General features: G+C 53.3%; 8 protein-coding genes across 8 annotated transcripts; 6 read left to right on the plus strand and 2 right to left on the minus strand.

Moving 5' to 3' along the window:
* Window positions 1–112: 112 nt before the first annotated feature.
* On the plus strand, window positions 113–1,387 carry AB675_11335 (Arsenical-resistance protein Acr3; the record flags this gene model as incomplete). The annotated part of the gene is made up of 3 exons (XM_018140171.1): window positions 113–389; window positions 454–596; window positions 650–1,387. The coding sequence occupies 3 exons, from the start codon at window positions 113–115 to the stop codon at window positions 1,385–1,387; spliced, it is 1,158 nt and encodes a 385-aa protein (XP_018000093.1).
* Window positions 1,388–2,051: 664 nt separating this feature from the next.
* AB675_11336 (uncharacterized protein) lies at window positions 2,052–3,037 on the plus strand (the record flags this gene model as incomplete). Its single annotated transcript, XM_018140172.1, has 2 exons — window positions 2,052–2,465; window positions 2,519–3,037. The coding sequence occupies 2 exons, from the start codon at window positions 2,052–2,054 to the stop codon at window positions 3,035–3,037; spliced, it is 933 nt and encodes a 310-aa protein (XP_018000039.1).
* Window positions 3,038–3,117: 80 nt separating this feature from the next.
* On the minus strand, window positions 3,118–4,997 carry AB675_11337 (putative transporter MCH2; the record flags this gene model as incomplete). Its single annotated transcript, XM_018140173.1, has 7 exons — window positions 3,118–3,272; window positions 3,368–3,563; window positions 3,729–4,071; window positions 4,120–4,208; window positions 4,293–4,504; window positions 4,585–4,715; window positions 4,762–4,997. 7 exons carry the CDS (start codon window positions 4,995–4,997, stop codon window positions 3,118–3,120), a joined length of 1,362 nt encoding a protein of 453 aa, XP_018000176.1.
* A 1,406-nt stretch (window positions 4,998–6,403) lies between these two features.
* AB675_11338 (uncharacterized protein) lies at window positions 6,404–6,863 on the plus strand (the record flags this gene model as incomplete). The annotated part of the gene is made up of 2 exons (XM_018140174.1): window positions 6,404–6,459; window positions 6,512–6,863. 2 exons carry the CDS (start codon window positions 6,404–6,406, stop codon window positions 6,861–6,863), a joined length of 408 nt encoding a protein of 135 aa, XP_017999904.1.
* Window positions 6,864–9,920: 3,057 nt separating this feature from the next.
* On the plus strand, window positions 9,921–10,420 carry AB675_11339 (uncharacterized protein; the record flags this gene model as incomplete). The annotated part of the gene is made up of 2 exons (XM_018140175.1): window positions 9,921–10,123; window positions 10,204–10,420. 2 exons carry the CDS (start codon window positions 9,921–9,923, stop codon window positions 10,418–10,420), a joined length of 420 nt encoding a protein of 139 aa, XP_017999850.1.
* A 1,197-nt stretch (window positions 10,421–11,617) lies between these two features.
* Window positions 11,618–13,494, minus strand: AB675_11340 (Cytochrome 94A1; the record flags this gene model as incomplete). Its single annotated transcript, XM_018140177.1, has 3 exons — window positions 11,618–12,299; window positions 12,393–13,228; window positions 13,276–13,494. 3 exons carry the CDS (start codon window positions 13,492–13,494, stop codon window positions 11,618–11,620), a joined length of 1,737 nt encoding a protein of 578 aa, XP_017999839.1.
* Window positions 13,495–14,450: 956 nt separating this feature from the next.
* Window positions 14,451–15,739, plus strand: AB675_11341 (uncharacterized protein; the record flags this gene model as incomplete). Its single annotated transcript, XM_018140178.1, has 4 exons — window positions 14,451–14,886; window positions 14,934–15,055; window positions 15,103–15,292; window positions 15,339–15,739. The coding sequence occupies 4 exons, from the start codon at window positions 14,451–14,453 to the stop codon at window positions 15,737–15,739; spliced, it is 1,149 nt and encodes a 382-aa protein (XP_017999891.1).
* Window positions 15,740–16,964: 1,225 nt separating this feature from the next.
* AB675_11342 (uncharacterized protein) lies at window positions 16,965–19,457 on the plus strand (the record flags this gene model as incomplete). Its single annotated transcript, XM_018140179.1, has 1 exon — window positions 16,965–19,457. The coding sequence occupies one exon, from the start codon at window positions 16,965–16,967 to the stop codon at window positions 19,455–19,457; it is 2,493 nt and encodes an 830-aa protein (XP_017999927.1).
* Window positions 19,458–19,586: the final 129 nt, after the last annotated feature.

Below are 19,586 nucleotides of genomic sequence, written 5' to 3' on the forward strand. Positions count from 1 at the left end.
TTCTCTACGTTTCCTGTTTCCTCTCCCACAAGCATATCCTCTCAATGACCTCGCACCGGTTGTATACATATAGCGCATCGTTGTGACCCAAACATAGAGCCAGGAGACAAATATGGCAGACTCGTCGGCACACAGGTCAGATGTCCATCAGGACGAGCACAGCACGGAAAAGACTCCGCCGTTGAACTACGACCTCGAACAAAATGGAACAACCTCGCCGTCTCGCACGACGAAATCTTCAGTCTACGCTGGCCTCGGCTGGCTCGACCGCCTCCTTGTTCTATGGATCCTACTCGCTATCGTCATCGGCATTCTACTTGGCAATTTCGTCGACAGCGCTGGCCCTGCCTTGCAGAGAGGGCACTTTGTGGGTGTTAGCATACCAATTGGTAAGTAAGAGCATACCATGACAGACTCGACCGGCCTTGGTTCCTGATTGCTGATGATTCGAAGCTGTTGGACTCCTCGCGATGATGTATCCAATTCTATGCAAAGTGCAGTACGAGACATTACACGAAGTTTTCTCGCATCGTGAGGTTTGGGTGCAGCTTGCATTCAGCATCGTGGTGAATTGGATCATCGCTCCATTGTTGATGGTATGTCACCAAGCTCCCCGTCGGTATTGTGAGACTGACCGCGGTTAATATAGCTCGGACTGGCATGGGCTTTTCTTCCAGATGAACCTGGCCTGCGCAACGGCCTCATCTTCGTCGGACTAGCTCGATGCATCGCGATGGTATTAATCTGGACTGGCTTAGCTGGTGGCGACAACCAGTACTGTGCTATCTTGGTGGCCGTCAATTCGATCTTACAAATGGTGTTATACGCACCACTAGCGATATTGTTTGTCAATGTGATCAGTCGAGGCGATGCTAAGGAGGTCTCATACTCAGTGGTCGCCCGCAGTGTCGGTGTCTTCCTGGGCATCCCTCTGGGTGCAGCAATCCTGACGAGGTGCGCTTTAAGGCTCGCCAATGCGAAGTGGTATGACACGACGTTTCTGAAGTGGATTTCACCACTTTCACTCATCGGTTTGCTGTACACGATCATTGTGCTGTTTGCCTCGCAGGGCAAGCAAGTCGTCCATCAGATCGTCGCGGTGGTGAGAGTAGCGGCGCCCCTGGTAGTCTACTTTGCCATCATCTTCTTCGCCACCCTGCTAGTGACGAAGCGGCTTGGATTCGGATACAAGCTCGCCGCAACTCAGAGCTTCACAGCTGCAAGCAACAATTTTGAGCTGGCGATCGCGGTTGCCGTCGCAACCTTCGGTGCGGACAGCGATGAGGCTCTAGCTAGCACTGTGGGCCCACTCATCGAGGTCCCGGTGTTAGTCGCTCTCGTATATCTTGTGAAATGGTTGGCAGGACGCTGGGGCTGGCAGGATTGAGTCCGTATCCGAGCAACAAGGCACGCGGTGCAATTGAGGCCGTGAGTGGAGATGGACTGCACTGGCATTGTCTACTGAAGATATGCCGAATCACTTCATAGCATCACGCTATGCACTGCGCGCCTCGAATGTGGATGCAGCCATGCCAGAGTGCTTTCAGCATGCAGTTGACGAAATGAAGCGTGTCCAACTAGACTTGATACATGTCGTATTCACCTTCATCATCGACATATGAACATAGCCAAGTCGAAATGTTCAACGGAGTTAGAGAAGGAAGCGTTCAAATTCTGGCACCAGCAGATCGGCCTGATATCGTCCCGGGCGTTCGGCGCATGATATGATCGTCAAGCCGAAAGCAAATATTTGAGCTAACCCATTCTCGTTCCGCGGACTGCAGCATGGGGGCCAAATTCTGTACTCGTAATTGTTAAAGCCGTTGGTTGCGACATCCAATGTCGTGTTCTGCAATGCATCGGACCTGAAGTGTAAACCTAAGTAAATTCCCGAGCCTGCGTGCCTCGACACTACGACGCTTTTGCTTTCGCTGGTCGAAGTACAAATATCGCGATGAGGCCAACATGCTCAGTGCAGCATTCAAACGCAAATCAACTTCCAGCATCGTCCTCACCACCTTCAGTTATAGCACTCAAACCACCTGATCAACATGCACATCTTCGTCACCGGAGCCGCAGGCTTCGTCGGAAAGGCAGCGGTTGCCAACCTTATTGAGCACGGTCACACGGTCGTAGGCCTTGCCCGATCTGACGCCAATGTTGCCGTGCTCGAGAAGCTTGGCGCCTCTATCCAGCGCGGATCCCTTCAGGACATGGACTCCTTACGCGCAGGCGCAGCGCAGTCCGACGGAGTCCTTCACCTCGGCTTCGTTCATGACTTCAGCCGCTTCGAAGAGATTTGCCGGATCGATCGTGAAGCTATCTCTGCGATGGCAGAAGGTCTCGAACAGTCCAAAGGTGGTGCCGCTGGCAAGCCATTGATCGTGATCAGTGGTACCCTAGGCCTGCCAAACCCAGGTGAAGGCAAGAAAGCCGATGAGGATACCGACGACCGCCGAGACATGGTCCATTGAGCTCCCGAGCCTTGAGTGGTGATCTGGTCCGGCAACTCAGTAAGGAGAAAGGCATCCGCGGCATGGTTGTTCGCTTCACGCCCAATGTTCACGGCAAAGGTGACCAAGGCTTCGGCGTTATGCTCATCAAGGCTATGAAAGAGAAGGGTACCAGTTACTATGTCGAAGGCGTTACCCCCATCTGGCCTGGCGGCCATCGCGATGACACCGCTGAACTTCTTCGCTTAATGCTCGAGAAGGGTCAAGCTGGTAAAACTTATCATGCCATCGATGAGGAGGCAGTGAGTCTCAAGGACTTGGCAGAATTGATTGGCCGCAAGCTTGATATTCCGGTGAAGGGCGTTTCGTTCGAGGAAGCGCAGAAGGAGCTCGGATTCTTGGGAGGTATCATCGCGGCCAATACCGTCGTGTCGTCAGAGAAGACGCGTGAGGAGCTTGGATGGTCGCCCAAAGAGATCGGATATCTCGAAGACGTGGAGAAACACTACTTCGGAGAGACTTTGGCACCGCATGCTTCAGAGGGGACCATGGGTGGCGCGAGTGAGGCATGGAAGGCGAACTAGGCCCGTCAAGTAGGCCAGCCACATCGATACGCAGCCATGAATCTCAATTTCGTCCTCCCTCAGGCGGTTTCTCGGTCGTGTCAGAGGGCCTTAAGTGGATTTTTCGACATCTTGAGGCGCAAGAATAACGTCAGCAGCGCAGATGCCATTGCCAACGAGCCAGCATAGAAAATCGCTGGCCGGTATGCTTTGAAACCGGCTGACTTGGCCCCACCGTATGCATCCAATATATAGCCTGCAAGAACTGGTCAGCAAAGACGGCCTGGAATAGAATGAAGTCCGCCGCAAATTTCGCAGCCGAGTGAAGCTTGCTTGACAGAGTGACCTTACCAGCAATAGGAGCGCCCATCAAGTAGCCGCCTGTCCACGAGCTCACAATCGTCCCCATGGCCACCGAGACCCGCACACTGCCAAATAGCTTCGCCGCAACCGTAGGCATCACCTGTTCACCGCCGGTATTGGTCAGCCTGAACCAGAACTTCGGAGGGATGTGGGAGTTGGGAGACTGGGGGATTCCGAGCCAAAGCTATGGCCGTCAGGAGGAAGTCAGGTAGGCTGTAAGGACATGGGAACTACCTCGGCCAGGAGACCAAGATTGGGTGGTCGAGTGTCCGAAACAAATGTCCCTGCCGCTCACACCAGACTATATCCTGACTGCTCACTGGTTCGGGCTTGCGAAAAGGGGACATACTGAGAAGAATCCGCCGTTTCCCATGCCATTGAGCACAACGAAGACGATGAGTGGTCCAAGCGATGAAGAGACCGGCCATATGCAGAGCATACTCAAGGCGCTCAACAAGAGCGTCCCAAAGAGTGAATTGAGCGCCCCGACTTTGTCAGACGTGAATCCGGTCACAATACGCCCTATAGCGGAAGCTCCATTGAAGCCTGCGACCATAGCAGCGCCCGTGTAGGGCGAGTATCCGAGTGATTGCGCGTAGAGTGGTAGGAAGAAGGGCGGCACGCAGAGTGGGAAAGTAGCCACGGCTCCAATGAAGAACACCATGAGAAATTTGAAGTCCTTGAAAAGTGAGCTCGATAAGTCAGTCGGATACATCACCGGATTGAAGTGCTGCACTTACAAGTCAATGAAGTCGGCAGTTCTGATCGGAGCGCGTTCTTTCAGCAGCCAGGCAACTGGAAGGCCTGTGATCAGCATCAGAAGGCCAATCTGTAGGACCAATCAGCATTTCGAAGACTGCATCGGCGAGGGGTAAAAGCAATGCGGAAACCGTGATGTTTGTACAGCACTTACGAGCCGGAATGTCCACCCGATCCCCAGTCTCTGAATGATTGCGCTCATGGACAGACTTATGATGGCACCTCCAACACCTCCTCCAGCAAACACTAGACCGTTCGCGAGGCCTCGACGGCGACTGAAGTACTGAGCAGTCAAGACTGAAACGACCATGTAGCAGCAGCTTACGCCGTAGCCCATCATCAGCCCAGCACAGACAAACAGCCCACCTATGTTGTGTTGGGTGAAGCTGCTCAAGATCTGGCTTAGGCTAGGCAGGTCACTCCGAGTAGCGCGACATTTCGTGCACCGATCGCTCGGGTTAGTCGACCGTTTGGTATAGCGAAGGCTGCATTGCAAGCAATAGCGAGGGAACCAACGAAAGCGAGAGTGGAAGCGGATGCGACCTTTTGGTTGAACAGCGCGGTCTGTATCACGCCCCTACCGAAATGTGAGAAGAGTCTGCGACTTGAGTGCACGCCCATACCAGCTGTATGTGGTCCCAACGAACCAGAAGCAAACCACTGAAGATGCAGTGACAATGACCCAGCCGTAACCTCCATCGGGTACCGCTGCGTCGGCTATTCGTGACGCTTCGAAGACATTGTCAGGATCGGTGGGCTGAGTGCTTGCCTGCCAACCAGGCTCGTTGGAAGTTGCTTCGTGGTCGTTTCGGGCTTGTAGCTCGATGGAGCTTCTGGTCAAGGTGACTGTGGACGACATGATCTCAGCTCGTGACACACGACCGACGCTGTGAGCCCGTAATCGACACACAGTCTTCAAATGTAAAACAATGGGATTCTATACGTCTGTGAGAGGAAGGAAGACACAAAAGAGCCATGGCGGCCAAGACTTCGCCTAGCACCGGATACTTGGTGGATACCTAGGTACAGGTAGACCGAAGGGCGTGGTTGTAAACCCAGATAGGCACTTTCTTGAATCTTCTCCAGAGCAATAGGAATTTTGATATCCCCTAGGCTTCATGCTGATCCCCGCGACGTATGCTGGGGAAGCGGACGGCGACTTGCATCGCAAATGTCGAAGACTTGAATAAGAGCAGCAATATTGCCGGCTTGACGTGAGGCGTCAAGGGTTCCCATGTCCCAACACGCCGTGGACAACGGTCAGCGAGATACTATACAATTCATTGACGACTTTGATGTTTCACGTCGTGGCATGGCCCGCGAAGCGGAGCACTCCCCGGGCAAGTACTGTGTACATGCGAGTACACGTTTATCTGCGCAACATTGGATACAAACACATGGAGAAGGTTGGTGAAGGCGTTCCAAAAAGCGGTGAGAAAAGTGGGCCGGAGGTGTGAGCCCCCCCACCCGCGTGCGCGTGCGTGTCAGGCACCCAGGGTACGTTCCCGTCTGGTACCGAACAGAGCCGCGACTGCATCACAGAAGTGTTCCTCGATCTCACTGCCATCATAGATTGCGGCACGATTCGGCGAGAAATACAACAGGCACTCTAGCTTTGCGATTCGACGTTCTCATCGATGCCACAATCCAGGTGTTTGAAGATACGAGCAGAATGCGATTCGGCCTGGCATCGATGCTTTGGAACAACCGTGGCTCGCTGGCGGCGACCTGTCATTCTTGTTGCGTGTAACATTGGCAGCTTTGACGGTTCAATGAAGCGACGCTACTCTGACTTGTGGTCTGCTTGACACTGTCGGTCGCCAGTCGCCTCATTATTGATCACTTCTCGCAAACGCAGATTCAAAGTCTGTATGCAAGTATCCTTTGACATGACATATGACGGGGTTGTTTCAGGCTCCATCTGACTCCCCTCAACGTCAAGATTGCAGCGATCAAAGGCGACAGAGATCAACCCGGTATGCACTCAACCGCTGAAAGGCTGTCAACCACGCGTTGCTCGTGATTGAAGATTTCCATGGGCTGTCAACCCGCACGGACTCTGCTCTCATTCCTATTGCCCTCTGCGTAACCATCCGTTTCAGGACACCTGCTGCTGATGCTGTCGAATCGAACACAAAAGGTGTATAAAGGCGCAAAGATACCCAACGATGCTACTGGCAGTCTCTGGCACCAGCGACTGAGGTGAGTATATCAAGAACTTCTCAGAGTTCAAAGACAGCTGTCATATACGTTGTATCGCCCGACATGTCACGAGTGACGTCCCAGGGTGGGAACACATACAACCCTAACAGAAGCACCAGGTATGTCGTACCAGGCCTTGTACGAATCGTTCATCTATAGTGATTGACACAGTCGTGTCAGCTCAAATCCAGGCATCAATGCTGTAGCGAACACACATCGCGTACGCCTACCAGATCTCAACAGTAAGAACCTTGATAGGTTCAATGAGCAGCAAGGCGTGTTCAACGCAAACGACAACATCAGCCGCTTCACTCAGGCTCCTGCAGAAGTCATTGAGAAGATCTTCGGTCTAGGCAAAGTTGGTACACATCATAGCGCACCCATCGTCGAATCAACCTCTCGAACCCATCAACGTCGTCCAGCGGTTGTCTCTCAGCCAAAAGACGAATCCCACATGGCAGCCAGCGGCGTTGCCTCTGAGGGTGCGAACAACAGTGGCGTATCGAGCAATCAGACAAAGTGAGGATGGCTTGGACGAGCCTCTTGAAATAGTTCATGTGCTTCGGAGGTTGCACCATGCGAAATGATGGTCTCTTTTGCGATTTCATACGACGTCATGATTTTTGCAATTGCGCTGCATTGCTATCGATTCTGTTGTTACGTCTCACAATAATATACCCATGAGCCTTTCCTAAAGGAAAAAGCTCGCAACTTTCCAATCTGCGAACCATGATACTACAATCGACAATTTCAATCTGCAAAAAGTACGTGTGGCATGTCAACATCAAGACCTTCACGGGCGGTCCATGCAGGGTTTGGGGATGTTTATGGAGCCCCGGAAGTCGATTCCGCTGCCCGTTCACACTAGGAAGAATAGCTCCAGCTCTTTTCCAACGTGACGCAGACATCTTCCTGCACTGTCGTCGTGAATTCATTCTCGCAGATGACAAGATGACCATCGTCAGGTAAAAGCTGTCACTTTGGCCCATTCGATCAAGATTGTGATACGCCCGTGAAGCTGAACGCGGATTGGCGCTTAGTGGCAGAGTGCTATTGGCAGGGAGCGCTAATCCATGACGAGCTCCTGTGAGTAGTTGCGACCGTTGAGTTGGTGCTCCTCAAATTGAGCACCGACGCCTACTGCTCGCCAAATGATTCAGCCATGGTGTACAAGCATCGATATGGCATAGCACTCACACAAGTTGGGGTTCACGGGCGTCCGCTCAAGGACGCCGTCGGGAATTGCTGATGGACCACGCTCAAGTACTGACAATAACAGATCCATATGTGCATGCAGGCGCTCATGCGACTGATGCCCTGTCGCTTGCGTCCGCCAGAAAGAAAGACTGGCACATCCTCGCTAAGGAGTTGGTTGGGGCTGATAGGCGCAGTTGACGACATCCTGCAGTGACAGCGGGCAAGCGATGGGTAAATCTAGGCGTGGATCGACTCTGCGGCTGAATTGAGGTTAGGCGACTTTCTGCAGTGACTGCTTTGACGTATGCAAGCTTGGATCAGGGCGATGCTAATCAAGAGGGAAGGTTTCTTCAGATTGAAAGCACTACATCTACTTATACACGCCAGCCACCGAGCATCTCCCCAGGAGAGCAGATGTTGGGTACAAAGTGAAGCTGCTGTTTCCTAACGAGCGGTCAAGAATCAAGTCACAGCATTGGCGACACCGAACCAGAATCCCCCTCGTGTCGGATCAGGAGGCTCAAAGCTAACTAGCATCCCAAGGTTCCAGGTCCCCCTGGTCCTACTAACAGCCCGGCTCAATGCGGTGTAGATCAAATTGTCCCACGCGCTCACTCGCGCAGCGTGTTCCGAGTCCTTCTAACGGACATCTGTGCTAGAGTGGCTAGATTGTGGACTTGGACACCATAGCCTCTACGCATTGTCTGACCGGTCAGTGGTAGATTGTCGTTTCTTACCCCTTAATAGACAGGGCATCCGAACATTCGACGTTGATTGAGGCGGTGAGCGACTTGCGTACATTGCGCCAGTACGACATGGCCTGAAGCATGCCCACCATCAACCTCAAGAACCGAGGCGTCCAATGCGCAATGTCAACAGCGGGTCGCGTTCTGAAACGCGTGTTATGCAGCTAGAGCGTGGGACTTCCTTCAAAGTCCAGAAATAGGGACGGGAGACCGATTCTAGGTCCAAAACATCCTTGTGAAAGGTGTCAAATATCGACTAGAGCAGCATTTGGGAAGACACGTGGGGTGAGATCGACGCCACGCTTTCGACAGGCAAGCGCGACTACCATGTGGGCATTACTTGACTTGATGGCCAGACGCCTGCCCAGCCGCTGTCATGGAACGACGGGCCGCCAGCTAGATCCCAATCCAAGGTTCCGTCACAATGACTCCGGAGTATCCATCGACCTCAGACGCCTGCCTTTGCTCATTCTCGAGCGGCCGTATGCAATACTTGCTGCCCAAAGTCTCCAGTGGTCCAGTCGGTGCTAATCCTTTAGTTGCTTTTGGGCGAAGCTAGTCGCCTGCTCAGCCTCCTTGGACCAACATCGCTTGTCCCAAGCAACGGACTTCCCGGCAGGCTGCTGCCCGACTGCAGCCATCTGCAGAGCCTAGTAGCCATCGGCGTGCTGGAATGAGCGACTGTATCAGGTTATAAAGGCTGAGCCCTGCAGATCGATTAACGACGTAGGTCGTAGTCGCAACCAGACACACTGAAACCAAAACTTTGTACTTCTGACGTTGGATCACGGCCTTGAGAACTTGTTCAAAACCGTCAAGCAGCATGCGATGTGCTAGTGAGGCGCGACCTGATGAATGAAGCGATTGACGCACTTCAGTTTGACCTCGTATGTAGGGTTATATGGCCTGTCTCTTAGCCACTATGAACAGTCTGTCGAAGATGCAAATATCGGGGACCTCCGGACTCACTGGGATGAAGACATACTGGACGAATGACAATGTCTTGGTCGGTTGCGTTCTTCAGGTGGCCAGTAACTCTGCGTTGCACAACCCGGAGACCGGCAACTCAGATACGAGCCACACTGCGGGCTCAAGGTAAAAGAGGCCGAGTACATCACTCCCAATTCTTGGCCTATAGGGCACTACGCAGGTGACCAGAGCAGCATTGTGGCCGTTTGACTAGTCATTTTATTGTCGCCAAGGCCACCAGGCAGAGACTGTGAGTTTCATCACCGTTCGAGGTAGGTCAGCCATGTTCGAGCAGCAAATACGCCGCATGTTGTGTTGTGGTTCAACATTAGCAACGATTACGCATTTACGCGTATCGTGGGACGTGGCGACGGGTTGTGCGGTCGCCCTTTCCGCCCTCAAGGCTCCTCTCGTATGTCCAGGCCGGATTATTGGTTTTCCCGATAAGGCCATCAACAGATACAGGAACAGCGGATTTTCAAGCTTGTCCTTTCCCGTACTACCATCGCAGTGTCTACAAAAACTTCAGAGGCCGCCAGAAGCGTACCAGCCTCACTACTTGGGCATATTGCAGACAACTCCGTTCATCCGCAACTACTGATCTCACACCGACGCAGAGGGAAGAGGCGTCTGACGAGTTAACCCCTGAGCTCACTGCGCAACTCGACATGGCAACCAGAAAGCCAGTCACCAACAACAAGCCGCCCGGTACCGACCCTTTCTACCCAGTCCTAGTCGACTGCATCTTCGCCGCTCAGGGTCTCATCCATGCCGGCTTTGGAGCTCTCATGTTCATGTTGCCACAAACCATGTCCTACCCTGGCGCACCTAATCCGCTTGATGCCAGTCCGGATGTAGTGAGAGCATTTGGGTACGCACTCGCCTCTCCATGCGTCTCAATCGTCATGATAGTATCCTTCCATTTTTCCGCATGGACTGACAAGAGACCAGCGTCATCACCCTGTGCCTCGGAGGCTTCTACATCCAGTCCGTCTACCAGCTCAATCGTGGGTTCCAGCAAGGCAGCATCATCCTACGACTCCTTACGGCCTTCATCTTCTCCGGCAATGGACCTACTTGGCGACTTGCGGCTCTCTGTGAAGTCGCGCTGGCGTTCATGAGCGTGTTGGTGTTGATGTTGGAGCCTAACGGTGGATTCAAGCGATAGACGTAGTGGGAGCGAGATGTCAGTTCAGTGTTTGAAGGAGGCTATGTCTGTTTGTCAAGAGCATTAGCCGGAGACTCTGGGGGTTCGTGGCTACCGCAATGGTAGCATTAGGTCAGACAGGAGGTCCAGGGGGCCCTTAGGAACCCTCGACGGACAGGCTGATTGCGGTCATGCTAGTCGTTTACAGGGGAATTGCTCGGCGGGGCATGCCTGCCGGGCCACAGTGGTCACGGAATTCGTTGCGGCCAAGTTTCATCTGCCGAAGCTGGCGTAGGAGTACTTTTGTACAGTAGTCGCGATAGGTGTGGCAGTTAGATAGATGAATACCTAGGTAGAAGATATCAAGGCAAGGACTTGTCGCAAGCCGGATGACAAGTATCGTCCACAGATTTGGCAAGTGCGATCACCTGGGCACCAGGTTGGTATCTGTCGCCGGTTGACAGAACCAAGGTTGTCCGTACCTCAAGCCGGATGACTGAAAAAAAGTTCAATCTGACGCCGGATGACAAGATCTACCTGCTGCCATCTACTCCAGCACTGCAGGTGGAATCGGACACAAGATGACCCTCTGCCACGGTTCTGATCATGTCTCTGGCCCAGAGAAGCAGTCCAGGTTCGACCGGTCTAATAATCGCGACGACAATCCCCAATGCAGCAAAACCCTGGGAATATACTTGTTCACGGTTCGAAAGCTACCCATGACATGTGCTGGGACCGGTACCCTGTTGGGATATTGTCACCCTTGTGTTCGACTGCACTTCAACCCACCCTCTACAAGAGTTGTGCGCTCCAATCGCGTTGTATCGCATGGACGGAGGACGTCACATGCCAAAGTGATCATGGTACAAGCAGCGAAAGGAGTATGTCGAGGCGAGCGGGTAAGATCGACACGTCACCGCCTCTTCTGCACCACGTGGGACACGGAGACAATGTCAAACCGGTGAAGGTATACTGTAAGTCATAATTGTCGTCGATGGGGATCTGGTGGTAGTGATGTGCTCCTCAACGCCCCAACACCAGCATCCTAATCCGCAACCCCAACGCTATCTATCAGTCTCTGACGTCGCTTCTATACATCTAAATCAACAGCAATATCCCACCGTGAGTAGATCTACTCCATTGCAACTTCAACAGTCTCAATACAAAAAGCCATGTAAGAGACCAACTTCCTGATCGAAAAGGGAGACACCCGGTAGCCTAGATCAAGCTGGACTTCTCCTCCAAGCTGGCGCCCTGATCAAGCCCATTCGCACGAGGTAGCGGCCGGCACCTGACTTGGATGCCATTTTCAGGCTTGACGACCACGATGCCGACCTGTTCGGGGACATGATCTTGCTCAATCGTCCACTCGAAGTTTGCGACAAGTGCGGCAATGATACGTCTTAGCTCAGCCTTGGCAAATCGCTCGCCAGTGCAGCCCTTGGGACCTTTCAAGAAGGTCAGCATACCGTAGTGGTTGGATGCGCCACCATGCTCGTTGAGTGTGCCATATGGCGACGGTCCTGGCTTCTCCTCCGTCGGAGGATCAATCCATCTGTGAGGGTTGAATTGCAGCGCTGAAGATCCCCAAATGTCGACCGAGCGACCCATGGCATACGGCGAGATGACGACATAAGTGCCTGCCTTCACGACGTGGCCAGCAACGGTTGTGTTCCGGACGGCTTTGCGGAGCGTGATGGGTAGAGGGGGCTCTAGTCTCATCATCTCGTTGAGGATGGCGTTGATCAATGTCATCTGCTCGTAGGCAGACTCGCTCATGTCAGCGATGCCGGCTTGCATACCAAAATGCTTGAGTTCGTTGCGGAGCTGATCTTGCAGCTCGGGAGACTGTGTGAGTCGCCATATGGTCATTGCTATTAACGCGGCCGTTGATTCGTGCCTGTGTGATTGGTCAAGTCAGTTCTGACAGCTCGCTTGAACAGTATGGTACCTGCATGATGGCGTGGGGCAATGGACAGGGAAGAGCACTTACGCTGCAGCCAGCAGAATCAATACTTCATCGCGACACTGAGAGGGAGTGAACTTGCCACACTGGATGACTTCCGTCAAGAAGTCTGGTGGCGGCTTCTCGCCACGTTGGATTAGTTCGAGACGTTTTCGTACAGCCTCATCACCAAGATGGTGGATGACTCTGGACGCTTCGTCCATGTCCGCATCGAGCTTGTGCGGAAACGCGTTAACTAGCCAAGGTGGAGCAGTGTTGTGCCACGCGTATTGGCTCATCTTGGCCTTGGATCCGGTGAAGATGGTCATGTACGCATGCAGTACAGGTTTCATCTCCGATGTTTCAGCCAATCTGAAGTCTTCTCCGAAGCCGACGAGACAGGCCACGTCTAGCGCGAAGCGAGTCGCCCAATCGCAGATGTCGAGGACCGCCGTTCCATCGTGTTGGGGCGGAGAATAGACCCCAGCTGCCTGATTGCATCGCCTGAGCAAAGCTTGAATAGACTGCTCTGATTTTCGAGTGAGCATGGGCTTGAGTGCATCAACAGCACGAGGCTGGAAGACAGGACTGATTGCCCTGCGGTTGGCTTTGTGGATCTCTCCCTCCTGCACCACAAGCCCAGCTGCTATAAATCGCTTGGTATAGCGACGGAAGGCGCTGGTCTTCTCAAAATCGTATGCTTGAGCGAATAAGACGTCCCGAAGACTGTCTGCCCCAGCAGCGATGAGATACTCAGCACCCATCATCCCTCGGAACCACAGCATGCCCTGGTTGGGAATGGTATTGATCCATTCAGCGACCTGGCGACCCAGAGGGTTGCTGAAAACGGCACCAACATGGCCGGTTAGAAAGCCACCTCGTGTCTAGAAAACGTTAGTCCGATGCGTGCCTGCAGGTTTGTGTAACATACTCGTGGTTTGGGGAGGTCCCTAAGAGCGCTGAACTGTGGGCGAATCAATGCACGCCAGAGAATATATCCGGCAACGTCAAAAAGCAGGAAGACGTGCAGTGCGACTATCCGTACGCCCGGGAAGTATAACTTTTCTCTGTGTGTAGAAACCAGTATAGCAAAACCAAAATACTGAACAGCGAGCAGCAGCCCGAGCGGCACTAATGGACCGGCCTTCATCTCGATCTATGTTGAGTTGCTTTCAAGAAGAACATGAGAGAGAATGTGGCGAGCGGCTCTGTAAGTACCGCCGGGACTTGCTGTACGCGAATATGAGGGCATATCGCGCACTGCGTGGCATGGGTGTTGATATCGCCGTTGCGCTACGGCAAGTCTCCATATCGAGTGACATTGCTATCACGTACGGCCACGCCAATGTCAATCTGGCCCAAAGAGACCCATCGTCCATAATGCTGTTCGTGGTCCGAGAATGGAGAATAGACTTTCCTTCCACTCATCGTGGACACTAACATTCGCCTGCGGCGGCAGGACAGGAATGTGGAAGCCGGAGTAGCGCGCGCAGTATTGCATCGTAGTACTCTGGGCGACGTAGGTGGCGACGAACCCCTGTGGATGTGCATCTGAAGAATTGGATTTCAAGATACGCTGTGACAGGACGATCCTGAGAGTATGCCGAGGATGCTTTGTGACCATTCGAGCCTGCCGGGCGAATTGCCCTGGACGAAGGAAGTCGTTATTCCATGCGCAGCCGGTCGGCTCAAACTAGCCAGCTCATCATGCATCCTGGTGGAGTCTGGGCGAATGACAGTTGTCAAAGGCCTTGGCTCCTTGAAAGCATTGTCCAATGGTTCGTACCGAGCAGCCGGGAGGGCCTGGCATGCAGAACTCTATTGGAATGACACAACCCGACCCAACATGCAACCACATGACTGGCGCTGAATCTGCTATGCAATGCTGCACCATTGGTGGCTCACAGACAAAGAGTTCGTCGATTAACGCAGGGTTGTAGTGGAAGGACGACGTAATTCTGGGCTGCCATCCCTTATCATGCTCGTTCAGAACAAAGCCGGCAACAAATTTAAGCCGAGCGGCTAAAGAGGACGTAACGCTCATTGCAACATAGCCCTCTTTTGATTCTGCAGCACGAGCAGAAGTACATCGAAGAGGCAGGCAACATGGACAGCATCAACGGAGACACTATTGTGGCAGCAACATGGGCGCTGACGCCGCCAGCGATACTGCTCACAGCCCTGAATTTTCCGGGAGTATTTTATGCGAACAGCTTGACCAGGACATCAACGCTGGCAGCCGTAGCAGCAGCCTCCGCCAGCGTCATATCTGCCTTGAAGATCGATGACCCGTCCGTCGCCTTCATGACCGGACTGCTCGAATGCTGGATCGTGATATGGGCCTCAGTCTTGTTGCTTCGATTCAACCCACCAGCTGAATTTGCCCGCCTCCGATGGCACAAGGCGCCAAGAGCGCCAGAAGAGTACTCCCGGGAGGACGTTGTCTGGCAGGGCTTCCCTCAGCAAGTCTCACTAGCTCGACTGGCGTGGACATTGGATCTTCTGATCAGTTTCCGGCGTGTTGGATGGGTTCTCGAGAAGCGTGAGTGCCGCATCTAAGACAATCGACCACAGTATTGACCCTCGCAGCCCAAGCCGGTCAGGAACCCAAGCAGCAGCAGCCGCAGAAGAAATCTCGCAAGCACAAGCCAGCAGTAGGCGTTCTTCCAGCGATTCTGAAGACTGCTGTGGACTACCTCACACTGACTGGCGTCAATTGGACATCGCCTTGCTTGAGACGAAAGTCCACTCGCCGCAGCTTCTACGGGCATTGCATGTAGCGACCTGGATCATCGCCAGTGTTCCCTTCATCAATTTCTGTCATTCATGCTGGATGACGATCGGTGAAATCGGCCAGTGGCTGGCACCGTCAGCCGCGTACAGAAGCTGGGAGTTCAACCCAAGTCCATGGGGTCCCATTGGCGCAGTGATTGAGTACGGCCTTGCCGGTGAGTATCCGCATATGTTGACCGAGAGCTCGCTGATAGTGAAAAGGCCTGTGGGGCGCGACCTGGCACAACTACTTCAAATTTGGATTCCAGTCGGTCTCAGATCTGGTCTTCCCGCGCTCAACGAATCCGAAATTTAAGGCCCTTTTCCGGGTTGGCCGAGTGTTCTGGAGCTTCTTGCTTTCTGGATTCATCCATTTCTGTGGCTCATGCATGCTCCCAGGAAAGACCCAGCCACTCAACGAATTGCTGTTCTTCATACTGCAAGGCGCTGCCGTGGCGTTCCAGGTCTCCGTTTTCGACCGCGTCGTCAGTCAACGATTTCGCCGTATTTTGAACCCTATCCTGGTTCTCGCATGGCTTTACGTCACGGGCCCGCTGATAAGTGAAGACCAACGAGCAGGAGGAATGTGGGATGGCGTCGATTCCAGAGCTTCGGTGAAGTGATCAACCCTGCAGGGTCTGGCCCGAGCCAGAAGCTTTTGGTTGGAATGTGAAAAAAGTCGGAAGCATCCACGTATGCTTGCCTGAATCATCCGACGGAAGGAAATTCCTGAAGAAGTCGGAACCGGGACATAGGAGGCAGGCACGTGGTTGATGTGATTTGACGTCGACAGAGGGAAGGTGCGTGGAAGAGGTCAATTCCGACCGGGACATATAACGTGATATGGCTCTGAGTGCGGCACACGGTTGAGACTTGCGATTCTCGAATAGACATATGTATCATGCAACGTAGAACAGATTGTGTTCCTGACTTCCGGACATTTCTAGCAGACACCACAGACGTACACTTGCCGGTCTGAGAACAATCCTATGACCATCTAAGAGTAAGTCGCAACATCGATTTGTAGTCGGGAGCTGCCAATGATCATGGACAGCATCTAAATTGGGAGTTACGTTTTCCCGGAACTGGATCGAGATTCGAGAGACACGTAGGAAGATCGAGAAGCCTGTAAGGACGACGCATCGGCCCGTCGATAGACGATGATGGTTCGATACTCGCAGGTTGAGTTTCTGAGAGTTCACCAGCTACCACGCGTTTGGAGCAGAGCCAGAAAGTACTTGTGTGTCTTAGGATCGACCGTAGTCCTTCGTACTGAAGTGTGCGCAAGAGGAAGATTTGAGTTCCGGAGCGGCTCGCGGATGGCAATGGCAGATGTCAGTTCCAACGGCTCTGCATTTCGACCTCGAGCAACTTTTGGCTCATGTTGTACCCAGGATGTCAGTCATATAACTTCTGAAAACTGCGCAGGCGGTCTCAACTCGATCCAGAGGACCTTGCTGCGATCATCCTGGATATGAAGCGTCCTATCGGACCATTGCTTTGGACTCACCGATTGCTCAGAGGTCTTTGATGCTCCGGTGACTATCCACTGAGGTTGACCGCCATTGTTGCGGCCCAAAACGATTTTGCATGCTGAACCCTCCAGACAAGTCCTTATAATGCACGCTCGCGTTGTCTATGAGATTCCCGTTGTCAGGTCACTTGCTTACAATATAGATTGATTGATCAAGCGCTTTGACCAGGTCAATCTCAAAAAGTTGTCATCGCTTCTCCACACTTGAAACGCATCTGGAATCGTCCCTGAGGGCGCTCAAGCACTTATTGGCGGTCTCTCTCATGGCCTCTGCGCGTCGTCTTCGACGCATGTCCCAGTCGCAACAAACCAACATGCCTCCAAAGAGGTCGGTGAGTATGCGAAGGGCTTATACATATGTCTTCAAGCGTGAACGGTCACCTGGCACAACTACTGGCGCAAACCCCCAAGACAAGCGTGAGGTGGTCGCGACGACACAGAGGCAGGAGAAGGTGTCCGCAGAGCATCCACGGTCGCCTGCCACCAGGATTGAGTATCTCGAACGACAATTGCGACAGTCCAGGGCCGATGCCGTCGAAGCTAGAGAACTGGCGATCTCTCAAGATGCCGACATCGCGAATCTGGAAGAGCGCATGCGGTCACTCGAACAGGAGTATGCACGTAAGGAGGAAGTTTTGCGTGATCAAAAGGCCAAGATCGAAGAGAATATGGTCAACATCGTCCTAGAACAAATACGAACAGCTCGAGAGGGAGAGCGCGCGGCTGCTGATGCAGAGAACAAGGCAGCCAAAGACGCGTTCGAGCACAAGTACAAAGCTCGTGTGGCCATCCTTACGCAAGAGTTAGAGAATGCCCGCTCCGCCAAGGCGGCCTCTGAAGAAGACATGGTGGCTTTACGGACCGAAAAAGATTCGCTGTCAAATGATCTGGAGAAAGCAAAAGATGGACTTAAGGAAGCCACTCAGGCGCTCCAGAGCCTGCAGTCCTCCTCTGACGCTGCCATCTCGCAGGCTCAGCAGAACCAGTCCACGATTGTAGCCGACTACGACTGCAAGGTTGCTTTGCTTACGCAGCAATTGAAGGAAGCCGAGTCTGGTCTGCAATCTGCGCAGTCGAAGGGACAGAGTCACGCAGAGCGATATGACCAGCTCACGAGAGAGTCCGCGAGATCCGCGGCTGACTCAAAGATGTCCCTGAATCTGCTCAAGCAACAAATGGAGTCACAAGTCAACTCTCATCGCGACCAGTTGGCCAAATTGGAGAGCAATCTTGTGGCAGCGACAGCTGGGCAGGAAGATTTCGTTCTGCAAAAGTCGAAGACCGACGCTGAGCTCGCTAGCGCTCAACAGGAAATCGAAGAGCACAGATCGCAGCTGGTCGAATCACGAGCCGTTGCTACTCGACTGCAGCAGATGAAAGGTGAGGCAGCAGAGCTCAGAGCCGAGGTGGAATCGTTCAAGGCTCTGTCCAGTAGCCAGGAAGAGCAGATTGTGAAGTTGCTCGAGGCAGCTTCGACGCACGCGACCACGCAGCAATTACTGCAACAAGCCGAGCTGCGTTCTGAGACGCTCACGAAGGAGCTTGAGGCAGCTATTGGGGACACCAAAGCCCTTCACGAGGAGAGAGCAGCCCGTGAAGCTTTGAATAAGGACAATGCCGCGCTGCGTAACAAGTTGACGGAGCTTGAGGCGTCTGCTGGCAAGCTCGTCGATCTGGAAACTTCATTCAAACAGCAGGCAATGGAACTGGAAGCTGCTAGGGCGGCCTCTGAAGCCACCGACTCCAAGTTCGCAGATCTACGTACAGAGAACGCTGACTTGGCCAAGAAGATTGCTGCTGCCAATGCTGCAAGCGTAGAATTGCAGCATAGTCAGACAATGGCAGACGAAGAGCGAGCGACTCTCGTTGAGCAGCTCAGGGGTGCCCAGGCTCAAGGCAGCAACCTAGCCGCGATGAAAGAGGAGCTCGTCGAGGCCGAAGCGGCAAAAGAAGCTGCTCATTCGAGCTTGAGAGAATTACAGGAGAAGCTTATGCAAGCTGAGCGAAATGGATCTGCCATGGGCGAGCAGCTGTCAGCTATAAGTGACGCAAAAGCCTCCCTCAACACGGAGAACGCCAAGCTCAACGACGACATCCAAAGCGCAAAAGCGTCAAACATCGACCTGCACAACAAGATCAAGGCTCTGGGCTTGGCTCAATCTACCTTCGAGCAGGAGGCCGCGACAAAGGCGAAAGAATCTGCTGCCACTATCGCGTCTCTGGAGCAAGAGATTGCCGCTGCACATGCTGCTGCTCAAGAGCTCAGGTCTCAACCGGCCGATCCCGCGGCTCCCGGCGAGGAACTCGAAGAGCTTCGCGCACAGCTCTCAGCGAAGGACTCTGAGCTTGCTGACTTGAAAGCCTGGCGTGCGAAGACGGAACTCGAGCTCGAGGAGCTTGTCAGATCACCGCAGTCCGTTGACGAGTCCTTCAAGTCCCAAGCATCGCAATCCTCTGCCGAAGAGCTTGAAGATCTACGTGCGCAGTTGATGAACAAGGATGCTGAATTGGCCGAGCTGAGAGCCTGGCGCAAGAAAACCGAGCTAGATTTGGACGATCTTGTGAAGACTCCCCGATCAGCCGACACGTCTTTCGACCGCAGAATATCACAGGCCACACCGTCCAAGACCGATGCCGCGACGGATGATACGCCACCGATCACGCCTGCGGCGATCGAAGAAGCTGATCCGAACGATGTTTGGGCCGCGTCGGCAAAGAAGGGCAAAAAGGGCAAGAAGGTCAAGTCGAAGAAGAATTCTCTGTCGTCGCCTGTGGTTGCACCCAGGGCAGAGGCTAATGATAGCTGAAGTTTACAGGGCGTCTGGGGTTGGTCTGATTCATGGAGCAAGCACACGAGGCACCATTCGAGATGAGATATGACGGCGTACAACACGAGGGACTGACATAGCAGTTGAGCGGTATGAGATCAATTGTGA

Source organism: Cyphellophora attinorum, assembly GCF_001299255.1.
Source record: "Cyphellophora attinorum strain CBS 131958 chromosome Unknown Contig13, whole genome shotgun sequence".
Lineage (NCBI taxonomy): Eukaryota > Fungi > Ascomycota > Eurotiomycetes > Chaetothyriales > Cyphellophoraceae > Cyphellophora > Cyphellophora attinorum.